The sequence below is a fragment of the Aptenodytes patagonicus genome, chromosome 12, assembly GCF_965638725.1.
Source record: "Aptenodytes patagonicus chromosome 12, bAptPat1.pri.cur, whole genome shotgun sequence".
Classification (NCBI taxonomy): domain Eukaryota; kingdom Metazoa; phylum Chordata; class Aves; order Sphenisciformes; family Spheniscidae; genus Aptenodytes; species Aptenodytes patagonicus.
Genome location: NC_134960.1, coordinates 6,583,495 through 6,609,293, shown reverse-complemented (window position 1 = coordinate 6,609,293; position 25,799 = coordinate 6,583,495). Strand labels below are relative to the sequence as shown.

Sequence of the window (25,799 nt, the reverse complement as noted above, 5' to 3'; positions counted from 1 at the left end):
TTAACATTTTTTTCACTAGTAACAACCACCTCTGCAGTCGTATTTCCTAGCTTAAGGCCTACAACTGCATTAAAGAGAAGTCCAGAAGCAGTGGGTGTAGCATAAAGCCTTGTTTTCAAAGGAAGTTTTCTAAGGCCTCTTTATCCAGTTCTGGCCTGTTTAAATGGACTTTCTGAAACCGTAAGAATTGGTAAGACACAGCAGAGGAATTTGAGCCTTAGTAACAGGCTGACCAAAATTGTGTGTTGGAATGAAAGGAACCATCTCACTAGGAACACCACCACTCAGCTCTGCTCAGCTGACACAAATGTATAAAGTCACACCATGTATGTTTAATACACTAGCAAAATATTTATTTTATAATGATAAAACAGAAGTGAAGGATTTCTTTTTGGTGTGCACCAGTAATTGTAGTAAAAGAATAAGGGGATTAATGGACTCTTTATACATTTCAATGACAAAAATTCATAAAGGTTAGCATCAAATTCAACTGTTCTCCATTTACAAGCATAAAACTTACCATAATACCCCCAAACACATATATAAAGAATTATAGTTTTAAAATCTATAAAAAGTAAAAAATATACAGTCAGAAGATCTAACTCTTATTCAAATCTTTAATATAAAATTGTAAACATTTATTTACACAAAGGAAATGTGTATAACAAAATTTTGAGCACCCTTTTCAATTGAATCGTGGTTTTTGGAAGGCAGTGGATGTTGCACAGTGACACACTCACCTTTCCTACCCAACCAAAACCGCAGTTTATAAATAAAGCCATGGGCGGCTGGCTAGGTACAGTTCAGGGGAGATACATTTTATTGCTCTGAAGCTGCAGCAAATGGAAAGCCCAAGTGCATATATAGACAGCTACATGGTAAAGGGCATAAAGGCAAAGCCCAGCCCTACCCATGCACCTATGTACATCTCAACCGTATTTTCATTTCCAATGAACTGTTTCGACTTTGTTACAGTGACACCGTTTTTCCAACAGTCTGATCGCATTATGTGGACAGGGACCAAAGCCAGAAGCGAGGGCTGTTTTTTCTATCAGGTTAAATGCTGTTTGGATCCTGTTCACATACGAAGACCAATGGGCATTATAAGCCAGTTTGCCTAAAATCACACTTAATTTTAGTTCAACAGTACCATGAAAAGGCCCTGTCATCAAATCCAGCTACCTTCCTGAACAAACCCTCTGGTCAAGCAGGGCAATATCCACCTTAGCTTCCAGAAACAGTGGAGGAAAGAGTACATCTGCGTTTTCCTGGACATTTAGCTGGATTGCCTTTTTGGTAGTAATAATGCAAACAGCAGATGTTCTTTTCCTCCAATTAAGAAATCACAACTGGATGGATTGTATTTTGACTTATTCAGAACAAAGCCTGTGTGCAAAATCTACTGGAAAACATAGCAGATTTCACCACAACCTAAACAGGGAAGAAAGAAAAGCTGAATCCTACTACCCTGTTATTTCTCTCAAGTGTTTGTAAGGGGGAGAAAAAACTAGTGACACTGAATGATGTCACTTGAAATTATGAGGTCCCAAGCACCCCCAACAGGAAGGGAAGGCACACTGGTGCAAAGTTAACCCTTAAAAATAAAAATACAGCAAACACTCCTTCCCCTGCCACTGCTAGTTTATATCTATACTCTTCTAATGACACTTACCTTGGACCAGTTTTTGGTTTAACTTAATAGTAAACCAAACTCACTAGCTCTTTTCTTAGATTGCCAGTATAAGAAAAGTTAGCATCAGTTATTTGCATCTCAACTACTTATTCTAGAAAATATCAGAAGTGTCAACAACCAAAGTCACTAACACCTTCGTCTTCCCATCCAAAGACAATCTTTAGGTAATCTTTTCAAAAGCAATACGAGGGATTAAGTCTGCTTCAGTGAAGTTTCATCCACTATTGAACGGTGGGATCCACTGATCAATGTACATCTTTCACCAACAGTTCAACATGATAGAATATCAAATCTGTTCGACAGAGCGTAATTCATCCACACTAGGTAAGTGTGCTGGACAAACCATGTTCCATGCATATTTGGAAAGGGTTAAAGTATTAGTGTTAAAAAGCAGTTTTTAAAAGTGCAAATTGTCTCATAAAGGAGCTGCAGATACAGTAAAATATTTTCCTTCTTCTAAATCAATGATATCCTTCACTTCCCTTCACCCACTCTGGAAAAAACCCTCTCTCACGCATCTCTGCAGTGCAGAAAACTCCTGAAGAAGCCAGTCTGTGTTGAAGGAAATTGCTTTTAAATCACAATGCTGGGTTTGGTTAGAACGTTCAAAGGAGTTTTCCAAAAAAAGTGGATTTAAAAGGGAAGAGGTATTTGTGCATTTAAAACAAAAGCTTTCAACTTTATTTTCATTTTAAAATAAAGGTTAAGGCAAGGTGGTTTGTTGGTGGATAGGGGATTTTTTTGGTAGAAGGTAAGGACTTCGGAACACTGACTGTTCCCATTGTGTTTTTTGTCCTTTCTGGGACTGACCCCAACAGAAGAGGTCTCCTTGGGCTGAGCTGAAGAACCAGCATTTGCTTCAAGGGATATTAAAGAAGTAAATCCACCAGTCTATAGAAAGATTATCAAACTCATAACCCAGTATTAAAAAAAAAAAGTTTTAAAGGGGGAGACTTCCATATTGGAGCAACCCTGACACAAGTATTCTCCCAGGCTGCCTGTGCTATTATTGCTGACAAGGACTTTTCACCTCTCAGCCAAATTCTTTTTTCCTCGTTTTTATCCTGAAGTGACAAAGTCTTGTGCTCATTGAGTCACTGCTAACTTTGGGGAATGAACTGATCTCAGAAGTTAGTTTTACTTTTTACAACAAAGAAAACTAGATGAGCTGTCATGAAGCAAAGCCTTCATTTAAATACAACTACCTTTGGAAATAAGTTATGAAGAAACAGGTGCAAAGTAAATGGCTTTACAATTCATGTTAGACCTACTATAGTTTTTAAGTTCTCCCATAAGAAATTCCCCCTTTAAACACAGCAAGGTATAAGCCAAGAACTGTGCCTCTCTACAACAGAGTGCAAACTGCAGCTTAAAAGACTACAATCTATTAAGATGACTACCTAGACTAACTGGCCAGGTTTTAATACTTTCTTTCATCTATCACCAGCATCTAGAAATATTTACTGTGAAATATCACTTGCTTATTGAGAGTACAGGCACATGCTTCAGCGATGGGGAAAAGAATTCAAAACATTTTGCAAGCATACTCAGGTGCATACAGCCTCTTCTCAAATAAAAAGTCAGAAGTCTGATGGACAGTACTATAATAGCATGTCAAGCTATGAACAAATAATGATTGCAAGTAATAGCTGCAGGAGACTAAGCCCTAAACACAATTTGTGCAACTATTTGCTTTCTTTCTGCACTATTTCTGTGGAATTTCGTTTTATTCTTAAATAATTAAAAAATTTAATTTTAGAACACTGCAAGTGAGATTTCTGAAAGGCTGGCTAGGACGCACACAATTTTTTTTGACCTGTTCAAGTGTGCGACTCCTTAGAGACACCAAGATAAAGCGCACTGTTCCTGCAGACCTGCTTGGTGCGCCATTACCATGTATCAACACTCATTGAGAAGCAGCTCCAGTCCCTTTCCCAACCATTTACCTCTAATGCCTGCAAGTCTCCTCAATGCCACAGGTTTTTTGGTCCAAGTGTTGTTAATATTTCATGAAATAATTAAAAAAGTAGAACCCCCACCCCCGGCCCCATTTTAATGAGTTCCTAACAACTCATCCAAATCATTCATCCACTCCTCTGAAGTCCTGTTTTTCAGCAAAGAGTCTATCAGATCTGTGTCACCAGTTAAGTTCTGAAGTCCATTATTGCCCGACTGGCCGCTGTAGGCAAAAGGTAGCTCTTGACTGGTTGTCCTCACAGGGTACCCTTGACTACAGTGCAGATTACCTCTGTTGGGCATTTGCTGATTTGGATTCTGGTTGAAAGCATTCAGATCTGGAACTGTCTGGTTCATGCCCGGCAAGACTTGCTGTGAGGGTACCTGCTGTTGTGTAGGTGGGTTTGTCCGCTGCTGCGCGCCTAAAGATGATGACAACATCTGCCCAGAGACGGCAGCATTCATAGAGGTCATCGGTCTGCTGGTGCTTAGGCTTACCTGAGGCATTCCTTGGGCAAACTGTTGGTTGGCCATCTTTAGATGAGTTTGCTGCATGTGGAAAGAGGAGCTGGCAGTAAATGGTCCTAAGCCACTGTTTGCTTGTGTCTGGTTGTTAATATTAGGGATACCTTGGTGCTGCCAAGATGGATTTTGAGCCCCCATAGCAGCTGGTACTCTTGCCATCTGTGGCTTAGATAAGGTTGGATTCAGTGCACCTTTATTGTGCTGCTGAGAAATACTTGAGTTTGCTAAGGTATTCTGCCCATACCCAGCAGGAACGGCAGCACCCTGGCCCAAGCTGCCTTGTCTCTGCATCGGTGGCTGTCCATTGGCACTTTGTGTTGCATGCTGGGGAACCATCTGTGTCATACCAGACGCCAAGTTGTATAATCCCCCTCGCTGGATGTTTTGCATATTGGTATACTGAGTCACCCCCCGATCCTGCTGACTGGAGCCCGACTGGAGTGGAGGAACAGAACTGTGTCCAGGTCCCATCTGAATCATGTTCTGGGTCTGAGGAAACATCCGTGGACTACTGGAGCTGGACTGTCCTAAATTACTGACCCCAGGCATGGCTGAAGATGACCCTGAAATACACAGAAATATTTTGTACGTTAAATACCTTGGTTCAACCAGAGCCAAGCTAGGCTTGTAGACACCATAATCCAGAACGGAGGTGCAGCTGCATTTGTATAAACCAACCTATGCAACCAACACACAGACAGCAGTACTTTAATTAAAAGTGTGTCAATTGTTGCTCCAGTTAGCACCCCCACCTTGATCTCAAACACAGATATGCCAATGTCCTAAAAAAATCTGAATACCACTTCTAAGAGTTCAGCATCATCAATTTAAAAAAAAATTAGACTTCAAAGGCAAGACTCATACATATTTGTGAACAAAGGTATACACACATACTTTGAAGTGCATGCACAATTTGCTAGGCTGTTAAAAAATACCACTTACTGCATACACACATTGTCAGTTATTCTGTGCATACACTGTATATCTCTTATTGTACAACTGTAGGGTTTCCAGTCCTGCGTTTTCCCAGTTCCAGAATTTTTTTTCTATAACTTTCAGAAATTTTTGGTCAAGTATCTTTTGCATTTCCACAATGAAATATTCGCTATGTTAAGATGCAATGCTGATAACCAAGTAAGATGATTTGCAAAAATAAGTCTCTTCTCAGCAAACCAAAAAAAGTCCTTTGTTCTTGTAAATTCTGAGTAAGAGTTTCTTCCTGTAGAAGAAACAGCCCCCTACTTAAAGCAAAAAAAAAAAAAAAGAATAGAAAAGCACTGTGAAGTGTAATGCATATAATCCCCCCCACTTCTTACAGTCGGCCAAGGAAAACCTACCTACACTAGTACTTTCTCTACCTTCAAACCAAAAAGTAAGCTGCAGAATTTTTTCATAGTTTAAGATAGCTGAGGAATATTGGCTCTCCATTATTATTAATTCAAATTTTATTCAAATATAATTTTATTCAAATGCATTCAAATATAATTCAAATTATATTTAATTAATTATCAACAAAGGACACCATAAAAACACCAGTGTTGCGGGGGGGTGGATGGGTGGGGGAAGAGTCTTACTGGAACACTACAGTGAAGAGGTAGTACACATACCGGGATTTAAGATGCAAAAAACAGTTACAATCAACACAAATAATTTTAATAGTGCTGATGTTCATTATAGCAAAACATAGTCTATTTCTAACAGGTGTACTACTGTATTTCTGTAGAGAAGTGGCAGGAGGAAAAAAGCTTCAGTGCAGTATTTGAAGGATGCTTCTGATCACTGTGTTAACACACAATCCTTTTCTATTGGTATCAAGTTTTTTCAGCTAAGTAACAAAACCCAGTCACAGCGCTACTAGACATGGCACAGTCACGAACACTGTCAGAATTAGGGTATCACATTTCTATTTGCATCTTTTCCCTTCAGTATTTATTTCTGTGGGAACATAACGAGTAAGGAAACAAAACAAGGGAATAAGCACTTTTTCTGTACTCTAGGTTTATGAAAAAAGACAAGTGGCTTCTTGATGCCCTGTTAAGTAAGGATTTTTCAGGCAAGGAGATGAGTTTTTACTGTTCTCTAGTTGTTCCACATTCATGAAGCTATTCCAGCTTAACGGTAACAACATCTTTTATTTATCACTGAAGACATACCAAGCTGCTGCTTCTACAAAAAATAAAACATGTAGGACCCTAACATGTAATGAAGAAAATTGAAATTGCATTCCCTTCTAAAGGTAGCAGGGATAAGAATATTAAATTTTAAACTCATCCTAGCAGATGAGAGAAATAATACATCACTTATTTTTCTTTAATGAGGGCCTGTGATAGATTCAAGCAGTAGTGATGTTAGGCTTCAGAAAAAAAACATGAATCCCAATATATGAAAGTTAAGAAGACTTCACAAACTGTAAAAGGAAATGGTAGTATAAAAAGGCCTTTAGAACAATGAAGGTACTTAAGAATTTTACCCATTTCCAAAGCAATATTAAGAATCAGAAGCTTAAGTTGTCCCAGATATCTGGGACAGGGGAAGCTGTTAATTTGCAACTGAATCAGAGTACAGGTCTAAAAGTATTAAGGCACAGTGACGTGGAAAGATGTTGTAATAAATTAATTAAAAGCTATCCAATCCAGGAAATTTGAAGACACCTTGTTTTTTACTCCTGGTATTTTTTCTGCCATTATTTCAATTGCCATGTTTACTTACCTGTGAACTGTCCAACCTGTTGCTGGTACAGATTCTGCGGTTGATCCTGATACTGGGGAGGTGGTCGAGTCAGATGACGCTGCAGCTGTTGCTCTTGCTGCTGCCGCTGTTTCTCCTAGGAAAGGTCCAATGCAAGACAATCAGAAAACAAGTCAAGCTTTTTCCAAGGGTGACTATCTTGGATAAAAACAAGCTATCTGCATACTTTTATGCAGAGCTGGTAACTAAAGGGGCTTCTGCAGCCTTAAAGTCACTTTAGACCTTTGTTCTCAAGGTTCAAACAGTCAGTTTAATCTGATGAGTGACAAGACTAGGAACTCAGACAACAGGACAACAGCACACATTACAAGAGTTATTGCAATGCACGTCTCAAGCCTTTAAAACATTGAAAATCTGAGATGTTAGTCTTTTAATCAATAACATGATCAACAGGCATTTTTAGCAATACTCTAAAAACACTAACAGGTACAAAAAGAGCAAAAGTGAGTGTGCACAAAAAAATTCACACATACTTTTTTGCTCTTTACCCTCAGATCAATTTATTTTAGACCTCTCTCTGGAAATCAAAGTACAAGTCATAGATATCGACAATGTTACACGGAAAAGTAAAAACTGAACGTGTAAATATTTTCTAGCCCTTGTTTTCAAAAATGAAAAAGCTATACACAAACCCTTATATACCACAGGTTTTCCTCGAAGATTATGGAAAACTGCAGAACTAAATTTATAACAGAAGCTATACAAGTTTTATTACGACTGTTCAAAACCATTTTCTTAACAATCAATTGAAACAAACCCTACTAATGATTCAAAATAACCTTCCTTCTTTAAAAGCACATTCAATCCATACCTACTTTATGATAAAAACATTTGAAAAATAAAATAAGCAAATTTTCTATTAGGAAATTTTTGGAAAAAAGGAAGTTTAAAACCTTGAGGGGAAATGTCGAGAGTGTATGTACATGCACTAGCAGTACCCTCAGAGATCCTGACAGCATAAACAGCCAACAGGCTGCTTTTACAATACGAAACGTATCAGGCATAGCATTTCTGGCTCTTCTTCCATAGATATCTTCAACCGGACTGAAATTCTGAGATAACCAAGTAGTGATGTAATGCACAACTACCTACTTATCTAAAGTTGCACAAGGCACAGAAGGGGACAAAAATTCTCTTCCAAGAGTACTGGGGTAAAGACACAAGCAATAAGCCTTTAAAGAAGAGACTAGTGCAATGTAACAAATAGGCAGATGCACATTACTAGCATCCTTTTGAAACGTCTACAACTAAGAAGCTGTTGAGACATGCAGAGGAATGAAGAGGGCAGGCTGCTTGACAGAAAGGACCTGCTACTTGCAGGACTAGTCAAACCTGAAAGAGGCTGACCACAGAAGCCAGAGAGATGCCATAGTTCTGAGAGAAACCAAGAGCTGCAGAACCTGGCGGGGGGGGGGGGGGGGCACCAAAAAAACCCAAGCAAAGAACAAGATGCAGAACACCAAATGCAAAGAAACAAAAGCTTCAGAGTGGCAGGGAGTGGCACTGAAGCTACCTGAAACTATAATTGTCCTGCAAAATAGAGATCAACTGATTCGGAAATCTTTCTGTAAAACTACATCCAGTATCATGTGTATCCAAAGAAATAAGTATCAAATTAGAATGCTAACAAGATCTAGCTTGACTGGGCAGCACAAGGCCAAGAAATGTGGCAAATGCAATATCCAAGCCTGTTCAGCTCCAAAGCAAAGCTGCTCCTTATTTGGGATCAGAGTCCCAGTATCACTATACAGAGATGCAAGATGTACAAGTTAGTTGTAGTTACCATAACTAGGACAGGAATAAAATATTTTCATAATACGGGTATTTACTACAGCAACATACGCTGGCTAAGCAGCAGCATATAGGGAGGAAAAAAAAAATATTTCAATACTGTTTGAGATATGTTACTTACCACCCTGTTAATATACCACCCCACTGTTCAGCAAGGTCTGACGTGTTAGGTCCATTACTTAGCTAAGGGAACCTACTGAGCCACAGCTCTATGAGCTCTAATAATCATTCACCAGCGGTGCAAAAGTACAAGCAGGATGCCAACACCCCATATTTCCTTTCTCCCCACCTTCTTTCAAAGAGTACCTGTTTGTTAACATTTTGGGAGAGTAATGATTAGTAATTTTTGCTAATACATATTAATGTATGTTCATACAATTTTCTTTAAGACATTGCCAGGCACATGCTTATATGTTTATCTACACTGGGTCAAGAACTGAAGGGGCTTTTCTGTCACCTCAGTCTAATCCTCAATTTTAACACAAGTCTCTAAGCGATCAAAAAAGCCATTAGCTAGGACTTGGCACAGCCATGGCTTCGCAATACTGCAGATTCTACCACCCTCTTCCCCTCAAAATGTGCTCCCCAACCAAGATTTCACATTTTCTGTTCAGAGGAGACTGTATAATTTCCTTCTTAAATAAAGCTTCTGATGGACAGTTGCTTAGCTAAAAGCTAAGGTATCCACACACCCCCATTGCCTGACCTTCTCTCACCATCTCTATTGTCCAAACTATTATTACAGTGAAAAATCTTTCTACCAGGATAACATCTCCCAACTTTAAAGTTGAGAACATTGAGATTTATCACCTTTTATCAGTGCTGAAAATTAAGGAAATTACACATTCCCAACTGTTATCAGTTGAAGGACTCCAGATAAAAATAAATAAAAATTTAAATTAATTCTCAGGGATAAATGCAGTTCACCTTTTTTATTTCATTAAACCACTGGCTCTTTTTTTTTTCCCCTCCCATTATCCTCAAAGACAATGCTTTCCATGGCTCTTCCCTCCCCCTCCCCCCCATTATCTTCAAAGACAAAACTTCTCAGCAGTACAGATCATTACACTTTTTCCAGAAGATCTGAATACCAGGTTCTCCCTGGGTCTCACAAACCTTCTTTGAAAATTCATCTTCCCCTTCCTCCATACCAGATACTGGTAATTTGTACGTGCAGTGCCAGTGCCTGGAACATGCCTGCATGGACTTTTAAAAATGCAGAAAAGCACCGATGACAGGAATAAGGCCCTTTGGGCTAATTCCCGGCTGAAAGACTTGCAAAAGTTTTAAAGCTTAGAAAGATTCACACAAGGAGGCCATTTCCCTGAGAGAGGCTAAAGCAGCTTTCTGCAGTCTGATGGACAGCAGAGTTAAATTATTTTGGCAGGAGAAGATGCAAGTTGGATGCAGACATCTAATTATTTTCCCCAAATAAACACGTGAAAGATGTTTTAAAATTTGAAACACAAACTGCTGTGCATCTCACATGGAAGAAAGGCAGAAGGCACAATGAGCTTACAGAGTCCCTTGCTCATTGCTTCAATTTTTAAAGCTTTATGGAATACATCAACAGTATCCCAATCTTATATTGTATTTTTGTTCTGATTTCATTTGCCTTTCTTCTTTCACAAAGAATTACACCATCGCTGGTATGATACCTTCTCTCCACATAGGTACTGTCTTGCATTTTCACACTACTCAATTCTACCTGTTTTATTATTTTCATTCACCACAGTGCCTTGTAACAACAGAAAAAAATAAGCCTCGGCAATCAAGTGCTATATGTTTGGGTTACTTTTATAGAAATATAAACCAGCAATTATACTTACAATACCAAAGCGCCTTGCAGTTTACATTCCTTATTTTGTAATGCAGTAACTATTTGACAAGATCTCAAATGCTGTTTCAGTCCAAAGCAAATCAGTGCAAAGAAGAAAAGACTGCTGGCCCCTCTCACCTGCTCAGCCAGAAGATGTTGCTGTCTCTGCTCCATTAGGAATTGCTGCTTCTGTTGCTCCATGAGCAAGTGCTTTTGTTGCTGCTCCCTCTGCTTCTGCTGGTCCATCAGCATTTGGTGTTGCTTCATCACTGCCGCTTGCTGCTGATTGCTGAGATAAGGTGGGTTGCTGTGGTTACCTGCCATGGAGACATTGGGAGCCTGGGCACCCACGCCAGGGCCCGGGACAGAAACGGGAACACGAGGAACATTAGGAGAAGGGTTTTGATCCTGCAGAATATAGAAAAAGTGACATGAGTTACAGAAAGAGGTTAGCCCTCCAGAATTTAGAAACTGTATGTAGTTACACAGGTGAGGAAAGGCACTTTCATGGTGATGACCACAATTTGTATTATTTTTATCATTTTACAGGATAAGGGAGAGAGACTTTATAAACAAAGCCTACACAGGGAAAGGAATCATAACACATCTCAGAAAAACAGAAATTGTCAATTATTGCTTATTTCTACATTTACACTATTTAATAAAAATTAGACCAGTTCCTCATATTTTGCCATCTTTATGCAATAGCTTCTTCACTTGTGATCCTTCTAACAGAAAAGGCAAAGTGTGATACAGTTTCCAGTTCAGGTAATTAAAGACAGCCAAAAACCCATTTATAAAGTGCCAGACACAGAAGTGACAGTTCAGACTTAAGGTCAGAAGCTCCACAACATTCAGGAATAGAGGCTTTAACTTCAGTCTCAAAGTACTTCCCAAAGTCCAGCTCAAACAGGTTAGTATAGCTCTGCGTGCTTCTGCTGAGCCAGAGGAATGGCACCAGTTACAAACAGCAATTCAAACACACCAGCTTCAGTTAACTTTGGTAGCAGCTTTTCAAACACTACGTTTTAAGTTTTCGTTATACAAAACATTTATTTAAATCCTGCCTCTTCTGTCAACATTTAATTCAGCAAGTGTTTATGCTTCCCCTCTTAAAGTTGCTTTTTAGTATCAGAGTATTTACTACCTGCAGGTGAAGGGGAAGAAGGATATCACTGATCAAAATGAGTCTTAACATATTTTTCCAGCAATCCAACCATCACCACATTCCACAGAGAAAAATACTACTACAGATAAGCCTGTTATTAATTTTTCATAAGTCTGCTTTTCTTGGAGATTAGAACTTGGGATAAGCAAAAACAACATGTAACGATTATCATTCAAGATCTGACACTGTCCTCTTTGTACCAGCAAATCCATTTGAAATTTGAAAATTTTTATCATTTTTAAGCACAGTTCAGCCTCACCTCTAATTACGCAAACAAATACTACTTTCAAGTTTAGAATTCAGCTAATGGGTTCAGCTGTTGGTTCTCTCCCTCTGCAGTTTCATAAGAAATCATGAGCCAAATATAGGTAATGCTGTGCTAAGTTGTTCTGTATGCAAGTTTTTGAGAAATTCTCCAGAAGCATTCATCAGTATTTCTGTTAATTAAGTGCAAGTGTGGCAGTGTACATGCAAGGTCATCCTCATGTTCTTCAGTAAGGGGGAGATGTGACATACACAATCATCTCTACCCTTCCCCTTCTTCTTCCATCAAAATATCGTTACATTGTTACTTCTGCTAGCTTTTAAAGAGATTAATTTTTTTTTTGTGCCTTATGAAGCACACATTGATCTCAGATTTTTATTTGTATATCAGTGTGGTCTTTGTCACAGACTAATCAGATCTTTTTCACGGGTTTTTTGTTTTGTTGAGGGAACATATTACTAGAGTTGGATCTCCAACAGCTTTTGCTAGAGGAGCTTTAATCCTTGTAACAAAGACCTTTTTTCTCAACAAGACCTCTAGTATGTGCATTGCAGGCACATGTTACAGAATCCCAATGAGCCTATACCTCCATCCACTACATAAATGTTCACCTGCAGCATACCTCTAGTATCAGTTATATATAAGGCAAAGAAGCACCATCTGGAATTTTCCTTTACAGGAAAACCCAAAGCATATTGCTTCAAGCAGACAAATATTACTATTACTCATTCTTAAAGATATATTTCTCTCCTATCCCATGCTTCCCCAATCCCAAGACTCAACCAATAACAAATTCTTAGATTTGAAAAGCCCCAAGGAACACCCAAGAAATGAGGAAAGCAGCCCTCACTTCCATCTCTCTTCAAAAAAGAAGCAACCGAAGGCATGTTTTTTTATAGTAAGGCAACTCTGACACAAGTAGGGACTAAAAAGACAGTAAAGAAATCAAAGCTTCTTTGAGAACAGTTTAACGCTACAGTTTTACATGAGTTATTTTAGGCAAAAGTTTACAAAGCATCTATTTATCTTTGTAAGTAGAAGCTTCGATGAAGTGTGACATAATTTGTTGCCCACAAAGTATATTAAGCTGGAAATCACACATTACCACATGACCTAGAACCAAGTATTAAAAAACGTCCCCAGTGGAAAACAGAGTTCTTGATTCTTGTCTCAGCTTACGGCATGTTATCATTTTCTTCTTTAAAATCATGCGGCAACTGTTTTGAAACAATACCAAGTAATCTGTACTCTAGCCCTACCTATCCAACACCCTCTTGCAAAACTTTAAATCTGCTACTAAACAAAGGTAACAAAACCAAGAACATTCACCTGACTGTGCGGTAGTCGGTAGGCAATGTTTCCAGACTTGGGTTTCAATAGGATCATCCCATTTTGGTCATCGCTCACATGAGACAGCGGTGGCTGCTGGCGCTGTTGTATGTATGCCAACATGGGAGTCTTGTTCTGACCAGGTACTGTAACCCCCTGTTCACATTCTGCTTTGTAATGTGAAAGAGGTTTGGTGTTCCCATAGTCTAGCATAGAGCCTTGACTATTCACAGGGTTCTGGTTCAAGCTGTTTTGCTGATGACCCAAAATGTTCACGTGGTAATTGCCTCCAGCCCTCGGTGAGCTTTTATTTCCCATATTAGGCATCATGAGTTTCTGATTGTTGAAGTCGGGCTGGTAAACTGATGGGCTGGTGGGATTTTCCATGGTATATGGGACAGCCAGTGGACTATGAGAAGGCCCAGACTGTTGCCACGTAGACATCTGATTTGTTTGGTGGACTTGTGAAGCTTGCTGCTGGTTCTGCAACATCTGGTCTCTCTTCTGCTTGGCAGCAATCTGCTGAAGTTGATGGGCAGAAGACATTTCTTTGGCACTTCCTGCACCCTTCCCAGGTAACAACACATTGGGAAGAGGCCTCTGGACATTCTGAGAGTGGTTTGATGCCTGCATCATGGGCTGATTAGGATTTTCAGTCATTGACTGGCTGGAAGGCTGAAACATAGCCTGAGAACTACCAACCGCTGGAGAAGCAGCACTTACAGGTACAGAAGCAGCACCAATAAATGCTGGACCTGATGAAGTGGATCTCACCTGGGGAGATCCCATCTGTTCCTGTTCAAAGGGTGCTGGGGAAAACTCAGTCTTTATGTTAATATCTTGTGGCAATGGAGTCTGTGCAGCTGAATTTGAAGAATCTGCATCTTTTTTCTCTTCAAAGTCTTCATTAAAGAGATCCTTCATGTCTTCATCGGGCACTGATCTATTAAGCTCCTCAATAAGTTCCTTCCATTCTTGCTCATTAAGATTAAGATCAGGCATCAAGTTATTCTGAGATATAGAACCCCCTGCTCCAGCAATCATACACGGAAGATCATCTACAGGCTCCTGCTTCAGCTCTTTGTTCAAACTCAGAGGAAATGAGTCATCAGCATCACCACCTCCATTCATTTGCAGGCTGGAATCTGGAAGACACTTCTTGCTGATGCCATCTAGCCCCATCGGATGTTTTCCATTAAGTTGTAAGGTATCTCCGCTGCCAGATTTCTTGTCAAGATGATGGAGTGGAGACACAGGGGGCATTCCATTGGAAGAACCACTCACTCCACCAAGACCATCGTCACGACGCAGTTTCTTGGACACAAATACATCACCATAGCCATTCTGCTGGTCTCCATTCTGAGGGGAAGCAGCACTATCAAGCTTTCTTTTCACAGTCTCATGAAGCTGCTGAAAAAAAAGGAAGGTTTTAGTTATTTAGTTTTATGTTTCATAGATTAGGATTTTTATTTCTTACCAGAACGTTGTCTAACTCTGAATAAAACATTTTAGGAAAAAAAGGTTAAAAAAAGGTTACCTCTTTGCTTTGATAAGATTGGTTTTACAAGTCATCACGAGATGACTTCCTTACTATAATCTCTTAGGGTAAACTTTCAAAAATACGTACTATATCAAACAGAGCCCCCTCCTTCAAACAAAACCAAAAGCTGCCATATACTTTAACAACAACAAAAAGTTGAGAAATAGCTGTGAACTGGAATATATTACGATTTTTCCTATTCAAAATGAAAAAATATTGAAAAATGTTAAGATTCAAATTTTAGATGAGAATAAAAACCTGTATTTTATTTGGCCCATGTACACATGGTATAATTGTTCTGTAAGACTGCTTTATAAAGCAGTCTCACATTTAAATATTTAGAGAAAGAGAGAACCATTTCTCTTGAGATTATTATTTTTGGAGAAGAACTATGTATATAAATTTTGTACACAATCACATTTTTGGCACTAAAGCAAAACCAGTTTGTCACTAAGCAACCACTGTTTCACACTTATGTAAAACGCAATTCAGAATTCAGTCAATTCTATCACAGCAGACTAAGTTCATTCCTTTCCTCCTTTCTCCTAGAGTATTTGCCAGCTGCTCCTCTCTGCACTATGACCACCAGAGCCCCAACCAGCTCAACAGTTGGCTTCTCATAGCTAGCGAATGCACGTATTCTTTTTCTTGTAGTGCCACCTAGAAGCAACCAGAGGGTACAGCAACAGTTTTACAACCAGAGTTTGAGAGCCTTTGTTCAACTTCTGTTTCCTGGCAGCATTGTTTCAAATATAAAGTTCTTTCCATTGACCCCAAAAACATCTGAAAACAGAATTCATTCACACAAAGATGACTATACACTTTTCCCTCTCTCAGGTGCATTCTGTAAAAGAAGTTGTGCTTTGCTTGTGCTAGAACTCTGCACCAACACAGACAAACCTGTATAGCAGGGACACTGCTGCAACAGAGCAGTGTGCTTGAAGAGGGAAAGCTCCCATCAGCTCCCCTGACCTGTACGAGATGCCTTTGTACATCTCAGCAGGACACGCGAGGAGAATCCCCACAAAAAGCCACCCTTCTGAAGCGTGGTTCACTGAACAACAGTTCTCTCAGATGGAAGAAAAGCAGCTCATTAAACAAACCTCAAGACAAGTATGCTTACTTTAATATTACTTGCAGTCTCCACAATGAAGTCCACTAACCCTTGGGGAAAACTTTATCACCCAAGAACAAACAGGGGAAACCTCAAGATCTCACCACTCAAGCAAGAGGTTGTATGTAGAGCCAGCATAAATTATCAGAAGAAGTTTACAGCACTTGCCTGGGCAACAGCATTCTTTGATTTAAGGACAGAAGGACTGGTTCACAGCTAATTGTTGTTTTGTTTTTTTTTTTAAACAGTCTACAGTTAGCTGATCTTCAGAAAAAAACACTATTTGTTTAATGCTTGCATAGGTAGCAGCAAAATCTTATTTTTATCTGAGGGATAGACTGCAGCTTCCCAGGAGACTATGATCTCCTAGGTGGTTCATGGAAATAGCAGCAGAGTAGTGAGATCAGCAGAAGACCTAGTAGGACAAGGTGGGGTGTACATTTGAAGAATAGGCTGGAACTTGAATTCTCTTAATCTGAACATTAGGTCTACAGCTTGCAATAGCAGATCTGGAGTGAATTTTTCAAATACCAACTTGAAAGAATAATGGAAATTTACTTTGTTGTAAAAAGGCAAAACAACAGAAAGCAAGGAAGCCTCAACTCAATCCCAACATTTGGCTTTCAGCAAGCTTCCCATTGTTTACTTAATACTCCAACAGGGAAAACCGAAGCTTAAGGTGGATGAGTAACTTGCCCAAGGTCATATGATGAGTCAACCACTCAACATTTGGGAATGGATCCTCCTTAATTCTAAATCATTAGGGAAAAAAACACACTCCCTGAAAACTGACATACAAGTAATAACTTAGTTTTGTACACCAAACATTCTTCTCATAGTCGAAGCAAATTTCTATATTAAAACAGAATATATGCCCATTGGGGTCACTGCTGTAATTATAATTCATATAGACAACTCAAGGCAACTAGGATTTTGGTAGCGTTATAGCTATAATTGCACACAGCTCTTCACAGGCTGCAAAACCCACCTGGGTTGCTGGACAAATACTGCAGAAGTTAATCTGTCCTAGGGTGTTTGCTACTGTACTACACCATTTGCAATATATGAAGCTAACTAGTCTAAGATTAAATCATCCATGCTTATAAGCTGACATAGCTTACTGTAGTCTAGAAAAAGATACAGACCCCTAATATCCATCACAGGCTCTTTCCATCAATAAAAACAGGTAGGAACTTTCATATCTATATGGGTTTTAACAGTCATAACGCTCAGATATCTGATTCTTGGTGACCTCTTGACTTTAGCTGCTCTAGACAAAGTCCTCCTTTCACCTAAAACTATAATCTTTTTTGACAAAGGAATAAAGAAAAAATAACTTTAACAAATTCACTAATTAAGTAAAATTTGGGTGTGACTGCTTCCAGCCTTGCTTCAGCTCAGCTAAATCTCAGATTATTTGAAAGATATCCTACCTGCACACAACAGCCAATAGACACGTAGGAAAGAAGAAAATCTGCTTATCTTCTATCCGTATCAGAAAAGATTGAGCCCAGTTTGTAACCAGGACACTTAACTTCTGAGTTTTAGAACCTATTCACCAACTGCATTTGCATCCTAGTTCACTTTTAAAAAAGAGTCAGAAGCGCACTTGAATATTGTGGCAGTAAGTCTACACTGAGATTTATGCTACTGTAGTTAGCTACCTACAATACAGCCAGCTAACCAGCTTAAAACTAACCTAGTAACAGTGTTCCATTTTCTACCTCCTTTCCTCTCAAGAAAAGACAGTGCTATAAAAATTTGTTGGAGCCAAAAGTTACAGGTTCCTTCTCTTCTGACATCAGAAATATATCCTGATACTTTCTATTTACTCATGTTTAATTTTGAGTAACAGAACCTGAAATTCTCACACCAAATACTTTCATATAACTACTCTGCCAATAATGCAACTTTCTCTTGTGAAATTCCTTTCTTACATGCATTTCTTACATACTACCTCAGCTCTTGATTTCCTAACAGAAAAAGAAATATTAAATTCAGTTCTTCCCCAATTTTTCTGTGTCTATCCAAATAATCTGGTTTGGGGGGGGAAAAAAATAAGAAGGAGCATGTGAGATACAAGTCAGACTGCAAGCTATCTACATATCAAGCTGTTCCAACAGAGTTCCCAAGGCAAGAAAAACCTGTTCTCTTCCGCCAAAACTCAAAAAAAAAAAAAAGAAGAAACACTGACAAAGTAAAGCACAGCTTGCTACTCACTAAGAAAATCCCTTTAGCTTTAGTTTTATTGTCCACTATCATTCTGTAAGACAAAGTGGCCCTCTGGTATGCTATCCATGGTTTCCTTAGCAGAATCAATGTTATTTATAACACAAGTCTCAATCCTTTCTATTGTCACATGGTGGGATACAGAAATGTATTCCCATTTTCTCAGCCTATTCAATTTCCCAGCAAAAGATGAACCTCCAAGATCTCTGCTATTTAGCTTTGCCTAGAAGTATTATCCCAAAAGCATTTATCCAAGTATTTAAACCAATATAGGAACAGTGCAAAGAATGGAATGTAAGCAGGCCTCAGTCCTTTGGCCCAAGACAGGACGTACAGTTTCTCAAAGAGCCACTGAAGAGCCATAGGCTGCACCTCCTCCACATCACATCACCAGAGCTGCATTTTATTCACGTAAGCAAAATAGACACTCCTCAACATGGTAATAAATACACTTACTTGGCAGAAGCACACATGCAAGTCAGGCCATAACTGTGGATTCCTCATGTGAGGAACACAAACTGATAAAACCCAGGTGTCATCCATCATAACAAAAGGGGTGTCCAACACAAGCAGCCTCTGACCATATAATTCACAGTACATACATGCTATACTTGACTAGGACACAGGACCACAATGCCAGAGATGGATGCATGCCCAGTCAAATGACAAGGCTTCCATCAGAAAACAGACAGTGCACAAATAATTTTGATAAGCTATATTCAATCTCCGTCTTAAACCTACCAGTTTTACCATGATGATGCTCAGCCATATTGCGGTCTTACTGCAGGGGCAAGTTGGCAGGCTTCATAAAAGCTGTCCACAAACTACCACGGAAGCCCAACAAGAAGAAATTGGAAGAGCTTTAAAACTTCATCTCCAGCTTTTCTGTTAGCACTGGCAGAGTTCGAAACTTGAGAGTCCACTGCAGTGCTCTCTTACTGCCTTGGTGGGAAAGGGGCATGAATCACTGATCAGAACAGTGGCACAAAGTTGTTTGGTGGGTTTTTTTTTTTTTTGTTAAAGAGGAAAAGATTATTCCAGGAATCAAAACATCAGCATGAAACACTCAATACCTGAAACTAGTTTTAGATAATAATCTGAAATCAATGACATTTCAATGCGTTAGAACTTAACAAGCATGAAAGTTTAGTTCACATTGTTCACTTGAAAGCGAGAAATCCTTCATAAAGCAGAATTTTTAAGCTGAGGACAGTCAACTAAATTACTTTTGTAAAAATGCAGTAGTTTGTTATACTTTGAGTCCTGTAACTGAAGACAGTAAATATACATATATATAAAAGAGAAACCGCATGCAAGTTTCATTTTTTCTGAAAAAATACCTAGTGACCATGGCAGAAACAAAACTTCAAAAAAATCTGGTTCTTATACTGAGCTTTTTAGACTCCATAGAATATTCTCGTTTAGTTTTTTTAAAGCATCTGTTACAGAGATTAAAATATTTTTACAGCATTCAATAGAGCTTTAATTTTTTTGTATTTTATTTGGAATAAGTTTATCATTTCAGTCTCAGAATTAAGTTATGTCTACAAGGATTTGTCATGAAATACCAGCAAGAGAAATATAATGCTGGTCATTTTCAAATAAGAAATGCTACCTTACTCTAGAAACATAATAAAAATCTAGTTCCAATATGCCTCCTAGCTAGATACCAGCAGTGTCACCTAGAAGGGGAAACCAAAATAGAGTATATCCGTTTTTCTGCCATGGAAGTGGTAGTATTGCAGCACAGATAGGCTCCCATGAACCAGAGCTTACAGTAGGTCCCCTATAGACACAGATTCTCCTCTCCTGCCTGGCCAAGGACAGGAGCAACAAAGATGACAATCTCTTAAGCTGGAACAACAATGCAGCTATCAGAAACTGTAGTGTATGAGTTTTGGATAGAAAACATAACATTTTGACTACACGACATAGTAAGAACTCCCCACTTACTGTGCATCTACCCACAGCTTCCAAAGTTGCACTCCCCCTGCAAGGAAAGCATTTTATTACCCAATGTGTTCCTGCATTCCACTGTGTTGTCAGAACCAAACTGCTGGACTAATTTTAATTTTTACTTTTACTTTAATTCCAGAAGACTTTTGTATTTGGGTGTCTGCCTGCTGGAGTGAAGAAGGGCTGTGGATATGCACATCTATAAATATCCCAAGACTGCATTAGTCACAAGGGGCAGCTTCTGCTACAGGAATTGTTCTGCTGAATCAAAAAAACTGCTGTGCCTTCAGCTGCAACGCCAGATCCTCCACCTCACTTGAACTTCAGCAGCAGCAGCAGATCAGTCACTCCCAGATCCTTACAATTTAGGAAGGATCACTGCATATCTAACTAATCTAGTAAGGGAAATGTTTCAAACATACAACAATACCTCACACAGAATTAAAAGGAGACAAAGAAAAACCTGTCTGAGTTGTTGGGCAACAAACTATCAGACTTGTCAGCAAAAACAAACAATGGTGGCAAGACTACACTGCACTATAGTTATGTATAAATAATGTGGAAATAATTTGCTATTTTTGTGGTAAAACATAATTTCACAATTTAACACCCCTATACCACAGCTTACACAAAAATGAGGTCTTCTGAATTGTTAGTGTACCACCCTGAGCTTCCTTAGTGGAATGCTATTAATGCTTGTCAGTACAATCCAGGCAATCTATTCCCTTTAATTTATTACTTTAGGTCTTTTCAACCAAGAAACATTGCAGTGCTCTCCTTATACTTAAATTTCTTTTTAAACTTTTTACTTGGTGCCTTTGCTTAAATTAGAACTTACCTATTATTAATGTAAAAACTTTTATTGCTCCTAAATAAAGCTGAAGAGCAGACCAGCATTTAACACAAAGCATTCCCAAGGCAGGCCACCGACTAGACCTTCTCTGCCCGTTCCAGAAATACTGATTGTGGTTTTGTGGCAGTCCTAGACAAAGCAAGCCATCTACACAACAACTGCTCTCAGGTGGGGAAAAAAAAAACCAGTAAGAAACAGGGAGCAGGTCTCCTTCCAAGAGACCACATCATAAAACAAGGAGTGGAGATGAAAATCCGGATCTTGCCATTCTCACTCCTGTGTCAAGGAAACACTTTCTGTTCAGCTCAGTGATACGTTATGTTATAGTCTATCAGAGAAATACAAGGAAGCCAACCTTTCTACTACAGAGAATTTAAACAGCGTATTAGAATGAATTTTCTCAAATCAGAACCTGGCAAAGGGGAAAAAATGTGCTAGGGGACAAGTCCTTTGTCTTCCCAATGTTCCTGTTTCTCAAAATTGGAAGAATAATACAAGGGACAATATATTGTCCAAACGCTAAGCATCTTCTACCATGAACATAGTCTTAATAATGTCATCTTAAACAGAAATACGAAGTAAATTTCAACATTTGAATTTCCCATTAAATAACGGTCTCAAAATTTTAAAAAATAGGAAGCTAGTATGTTTTTCATCTTTTTCCTCAAATGAGGGACAGGCCTACATGGTGCACAAATCATCCAAGGTACTTCTGTATCAATGCTGCATTCTCTTGCTTTCTGTGGCTCAAAGTTTAGAGCTGCTTAGTAAGAAAATAAAGGATGAATCTGCCCCTTACTTCTGCTTGTAAACAAGACCCATCCAGCTTCAGGATCTAAAACAGAGAAAATGAAGAGAAAATACCTGATTTGGGCCACATGAAAAATCATACCAGACGTTAAGAAGGAAGTGGCAGTGCTATCCTGTTCCCCATGACTATTCTGAACTTGCAGAAGATGATCTGAAGTACACATCTGGGAGTGCACACATTGTCCACTGTCCACACTTGTGGCAGCACAGCTTCACCTCCTTCTACTACAAGCCCTCAGATGCTAGATCACAAACCCTTTACATTTACATGAGTTGCCTTCTCTTTCAAGGATCAAAATAAATGCTTCGTTAACTTTCAACACAAAGTACCATTTTCCGAGAGAAGTTTCATATGCAGCTTCATGGAAAACCCTGGATCGTAACAGCAGTGATAGCTGACATAATGCATGTTTCACTGATCTAGCAGCATTCTTTTGAAAGGAATGTGTCCAGGATATTTAAAAAAAAAAGATAATTTTGGTGTTCATCCAAACTTTATTGAATTTTGTAAGCCAAACCCACGTCCTTCCCGTACAAAGCACATGCTTGGTCTTGATAACAGCTACATGATTGCTAGAGGTAAAATACCAACCTAGAGAGGTACCTTTTACACCAAAGGAATGAAATTAGCAGCAGAGGTTTTTTGTTGTTGTTTTTTTTCAAAACTTGAATTACTAAGCAAACCAACTTTATACCCTAGTAACGAGGTGATGAATCAGCAGCTGCAATTAAGCTTACAGTCATGTATCCTAGGAAGGAAACAGCAGGCCAGCACGAGGAAGAGTCATTCACACACTAAAACCCTCTTCTGTTGTGTAAATTGGCCACTGGCAGCAGCTTCCTGTACAAGAAGGGCTTCCCCAGATGTGCAGCGTGTTTCAGAACCTCACTGCTGCTGAGACTCCTCATTATAATGGATGCTAATTAGATCAAATCCACATCCAAAGCAATTTAAAAGAAACACCACCAATGAATCAAAGATGTCTTTCTTTTAGAAGATCAATATGAAGACGTGTGGTGGCAGTTTAGGCAACAGGATTTGACATGCTAAAGAGCTCTGCGTGTAACAAAAATACGCATTATTAATGGATAGAGCCCCATATGCAAAAAGCCTTAGAGCCCAGACAAGAAATAGATAGAAATCCCACCAAGTCTTTAGATAATAAAATATGACTTTGAGTCATTTTTGTTCTGACACAAGTTTACATTCAAGATCAGTCTACTAAACAACAGCTACCTGGAAAGTTTTACAGAGTCACTGTCAGGAATGCACAAGGTTTCCTCTCTTCCTCAAAGACTCTTCTTTAACAACCATCTGAAGTGCTCTAACTATGTCACAAGTACCTTAGCCTTCAGAAAAGTCAGTATGTCCTAGATTCTCATATGTATATTAGCAAGAATAGAAACAATTCAGCTGAATAACTTTTTCAGTTCATCTTGTAAATACTACAAACTGCATACATGCTGCCTAGCGCTAGTTACATTAAAGCTGACATTGTTCACATCACGTCCAGTCATACCCAAGTACACAGTAAGCTCTATCATGATTCCATTTTAAAAACTGTAACTAAATGAGGTCCAAGACATCAGAGGATCACATCCTCCTTCACTTCTAACCTGATCAAACACACATACCATCTTAAAGATATGATTTAATCTATATGTTAACCTGGAAACGTCTCCGGTTAATCCAGTATCCCCTTTTAAAGACACTCAGAACAGTACTGTACCATTTTCATGCAGGCCACCATTTAGAAATACCTGGTTTTAAGAAAGACAGGTATTAAGACAGGCAACCTTTAAGAGGTTATCATACTAACCTACATTACTGACACATTAGTAGATAGCAGTATATTTAAAGGGCTCAGAATAAGTTAAGCAATAGCTATCTTGATACACAAACAGGGCTGTATGAATATATCCTGACAACCAGAAATGCTAGAGAAGCCAGAGAAACATTAAGATTTTGAGCTAAGCCAGTTTTTAATGGGTGGAGTGGGATTCCCATAGTGTTCACACCCACTAGAGTGAGTGGCAAATAAGCAGCTGCCTTTCCACTGAAATTCTTTCCAATATTAAAGAAAGTACCAGAATTAATAGACACATTGTCTTAAAAATTCCTCTGCAGTAATAAACATATCCTTATCAAGTGACTCCACTAAACCTTGACAGCCTAAATTAAAGACATAAGCAAGCAAACAAACAAAAAATCCAAAGCCACCACAGTATTAATGCTCCCCTGAGAGCTTCTGCAGGGACATTTTAGGTGAATTAGCGAGAAACATAATTCACAGAAGGCTACTCTGAATGACTGTAACCATCACAGGCGGCCACCCCCTATTCCCACCTCAACAGGCAGCAGTTTTTATGCACTCTTCCAGCGCGCAACGGTGACAAGAGAGAAAATAAAACAGCCCTTATCAGCTGCAAAGTTGTAACAGAGCAGACACGAGTACTCCGCAAAGCAACACCAACCTCAGCCCCCCCGCCACAAGCCGTCACCCCAACCCTGAGAGCTTCTTTTCCTTCCTCCATCCGGTGCCAGCTCCAGAGGAGAGGTCACGGCGCCAGCCGGGCACAACCACGCCGACCGCCGGCTCCCTCCACGGCCCCAACCACCCCGGCCCCCGACCGGGAACGGGCCGGCCCCTTACCGCGATCAACGTGCTGCTGCGGCCGTGCTGCTCGCCGCTCGCCGCCTCGGCGTCCAGGCCGTTGGCTCCGGTCCTGTCGGCGCCTCCCGCGACGGCGGCGGCCGGCGGAGGGGGCGCGGGCGGCGGCGGCGCCGGGGGCGGCTGCCGGTGCTTGCCGGCCCGCTTGGCCTTGGCCTGCAGGCAGCGCTGGTGCAGGGCGAAGGTTTGCTGGCGCTCCAGCTCCAGGCGCTCCGGGGACACGGCCTGGTAGCGGGACTCGCAGGCGCTGTGGTGCCGCCGGCAGAGCTCGATGCGCCGGCGGAGCCGCTCCATCACCGCGCTGTGCCGCGGCACCACGAACTCCGCCATGGGGCAGGGGGGCAGCACCATGGACCGGAGAGCGAGGGGGGCGGCCGCCGCCGTTCACCGGCTCCTCACATCGGCCCCCGCCATGGCGGGGGCTCCCCCCCTCGGGCCTTCCCCGGCCTCGGCCGCTCCTCCCCCTCCCGCGGCCCTTACCTGGGCTCCCCGCCGGGCTCGCCCCCGCCCCGGTTCCTCCCCCCGGCCCGGCCCGGCGCCCGCTCCGCTCCCCCCGCCCCACTTCCTCCTTCTCCCCCGAGGCCGGTGCCGCTTCGCTCCCCCCCTCTCCCTCAGCCCTGCCCGGCGGCCGCTGCCCGCCCCTCCCCGGGGCCCGGCCGGAGCCCGCTCCGCTCCCCCCCGGCGCGGCGCGGCCCGGCGGCCGCCGCTCTCAGGCACGGGCCGGCCCGAACCCCCGACTCCCCATTGTTATCCGCGCCGCCGCCATCTTGAAATTGTTTTTCCCCGCAAGAGCTGAGTTGAGAATAAATAGGCGGAGCTTCCTGGGTGGTGGGCTACGTCACGTCGCGTAGCGCGTCACGAGCCGTGAGGGACATCCCTGCGAGCCAATAGGAAGGCGCGGAAGCGCGAACTAAGCAGCAGAGGAGTGGGCGGGCAGGGCGGCTGTCTGGAGGCGGCCTTCGGCGCGTTTAAAAGGCACGGGCAGAGAGGAGGCGGGGCGGCGGCGGCGCAGCCACTCAGGCGCGCCGGGAGGCGGAGCCAGAGGTGATTGACGGGGAGGCGTGGGCAACGGCGGCAGCGGGAACCCCCCGGCCCCGGCCCGCACGGCTCACCTGCCGGCAGCGAGGGGCGGCGGGCTCGGCCCTCACCCAACAGGGCTCCTAGGCAGAGCTGAGCTCCGCACTACAGAACCTCTTCTTTTGGGTCAACACGTGGGCTTACCTAGCACCTGGCTGTGGAGTATGGGGGAAAAAAAAAAACCCAGTCCTGGAGCAAAGAGAATTACTGATCACCTCACAGGGGCAGGGTATCGTCACCTTTCCCATCACCTG

The 25,799-nt window shown here is 41.0% G+C and overlaps 1 protein-coding gene across 2 annotated transcripts; it reads right to left on the bottom strand.

Moving 5' to 3' along the window:
- Window positions 1-331: 331 nt before the first annotated feature.
- MAML1 (mastermind like transcriptional coactivator 1) lies at window positions 332-24,874 on the bottom strand. 2 transcript variants are annotated; one of them, XM_076349856.1, is made up of 5 exons: window positions 24,451-24,874; window positions 13,295-14,704; window positions 10,671-10,940; window positions 6,884-6,998; window positions 332-4,737 (listed from the first exon to the last, which is right to left on the bottom strand). In XM_076349856.1, exons 1-5 carry the CDS (start codon window positions 24,817-24,819, stop codon window positions 3,746-3,748), a joined length of 3,156 nt encoding a protein of 1,051 aa, XP_076205971.1. In that variant the 5' UTR covers window positions 24,820-24,874; the 3' UTR covers window positions 332-3,745. The 2 variants fall into 2 exon arrangements, with proteins under 2 accessions (XP_076205971.1, XP_076205972.1); XM_076349857.1 differs by having other exon boundaries at window positions 13,295-14,701.
- Between the last annotated feature and the right edge of the window lie 925 nt (window positions 24,875-25,799).